This window comes from Dictyostelium purpureum, assembly GCF_000190715.1.
Source record: "Dictyostelium purpureum unplaced genomic scaffold DICPUscaffold_493, whole genome shotgun sequence".
NCBI classification, from domain to species: domain Eukaryota; phylum Evosea; class Eumycetozoa; order Dictyosteliales; family Dictyosteliaceae; genus Dictyostelium; species Dictyostelium purpureum.
Genome location: NW_003519827.1, coordinates 16,924 through 17,501, shown reverse-complemented (window position 1 = coordinate 17,501; position 578 = coordinate 16,924). Strand labels below are relative to the sequence as shown.

General features: G+C 31.5%; 1 protein-coding gene across 1 annotated transcript; it reads left to right on the top strand.

Annotated features, from left to right (window-relative positions):
- Positions 1-31: 31 nt before the first annotated feature.
- Positions 32-379, top strand: DICPUDRAFT_84529 (uncharacterized protein; the record flags this gene model as incomplete). The annotated part of the gene is made up of 1 exon (XM_003293975.1): positions 32-379. The coding sequence occupies one exon, from the start codon at positions 32-34 to the stop codon at positions 377-379; it is 348 nt and encodes a 115-aa protein (XP_003294023.1).
- Between the last annotated feature and the right edge of the window lie 199 nt (positions 380-578).

Here is a 578-nt window from a genome sequence, read left to right as displayed (position 1 = left end):
ATTATTTAGATACAAATTATTTGAAGTACAAATGTTTAGACAACATTCATTTCTAAGAGAAAAGTATCAACAGAAATTACAACTTTACGATCATCAAATAAAACTACAAAAACAACAAGACCTACCTTACGAACAACAAATACAAAGAGAACGACATCAAAGACTACAACTAAAAGAAAATCAAATACTACAAGAACAACAACTAAATATGGAACAAGAACAAGTAAGACAACAACAACTACATTATCAAAGACTACAACAATTTGAACTATTTCATCAAATAGAACATCAACATATACAAGAATTACAACAAAAACAGCAACAAATACAACAACAACAACTACAACAACCAAAACGGTATTTTTGTAGATTCTTTTAGAAGTTTTTATTTAGAAAAAATTATATAGTAGATGAAATTTATCACCATCAGCATTCATCTTGGTCCTCATCATCATCAGCATCCTCACCGGGATTCATCTTGTTCCACTTCATCATCAACATCCTCATCAGGCATTCATCTTGTTCCTCATCATCATCAGCATCCTCACCGGCATTCATCTTGGTCCTCATCATCATCC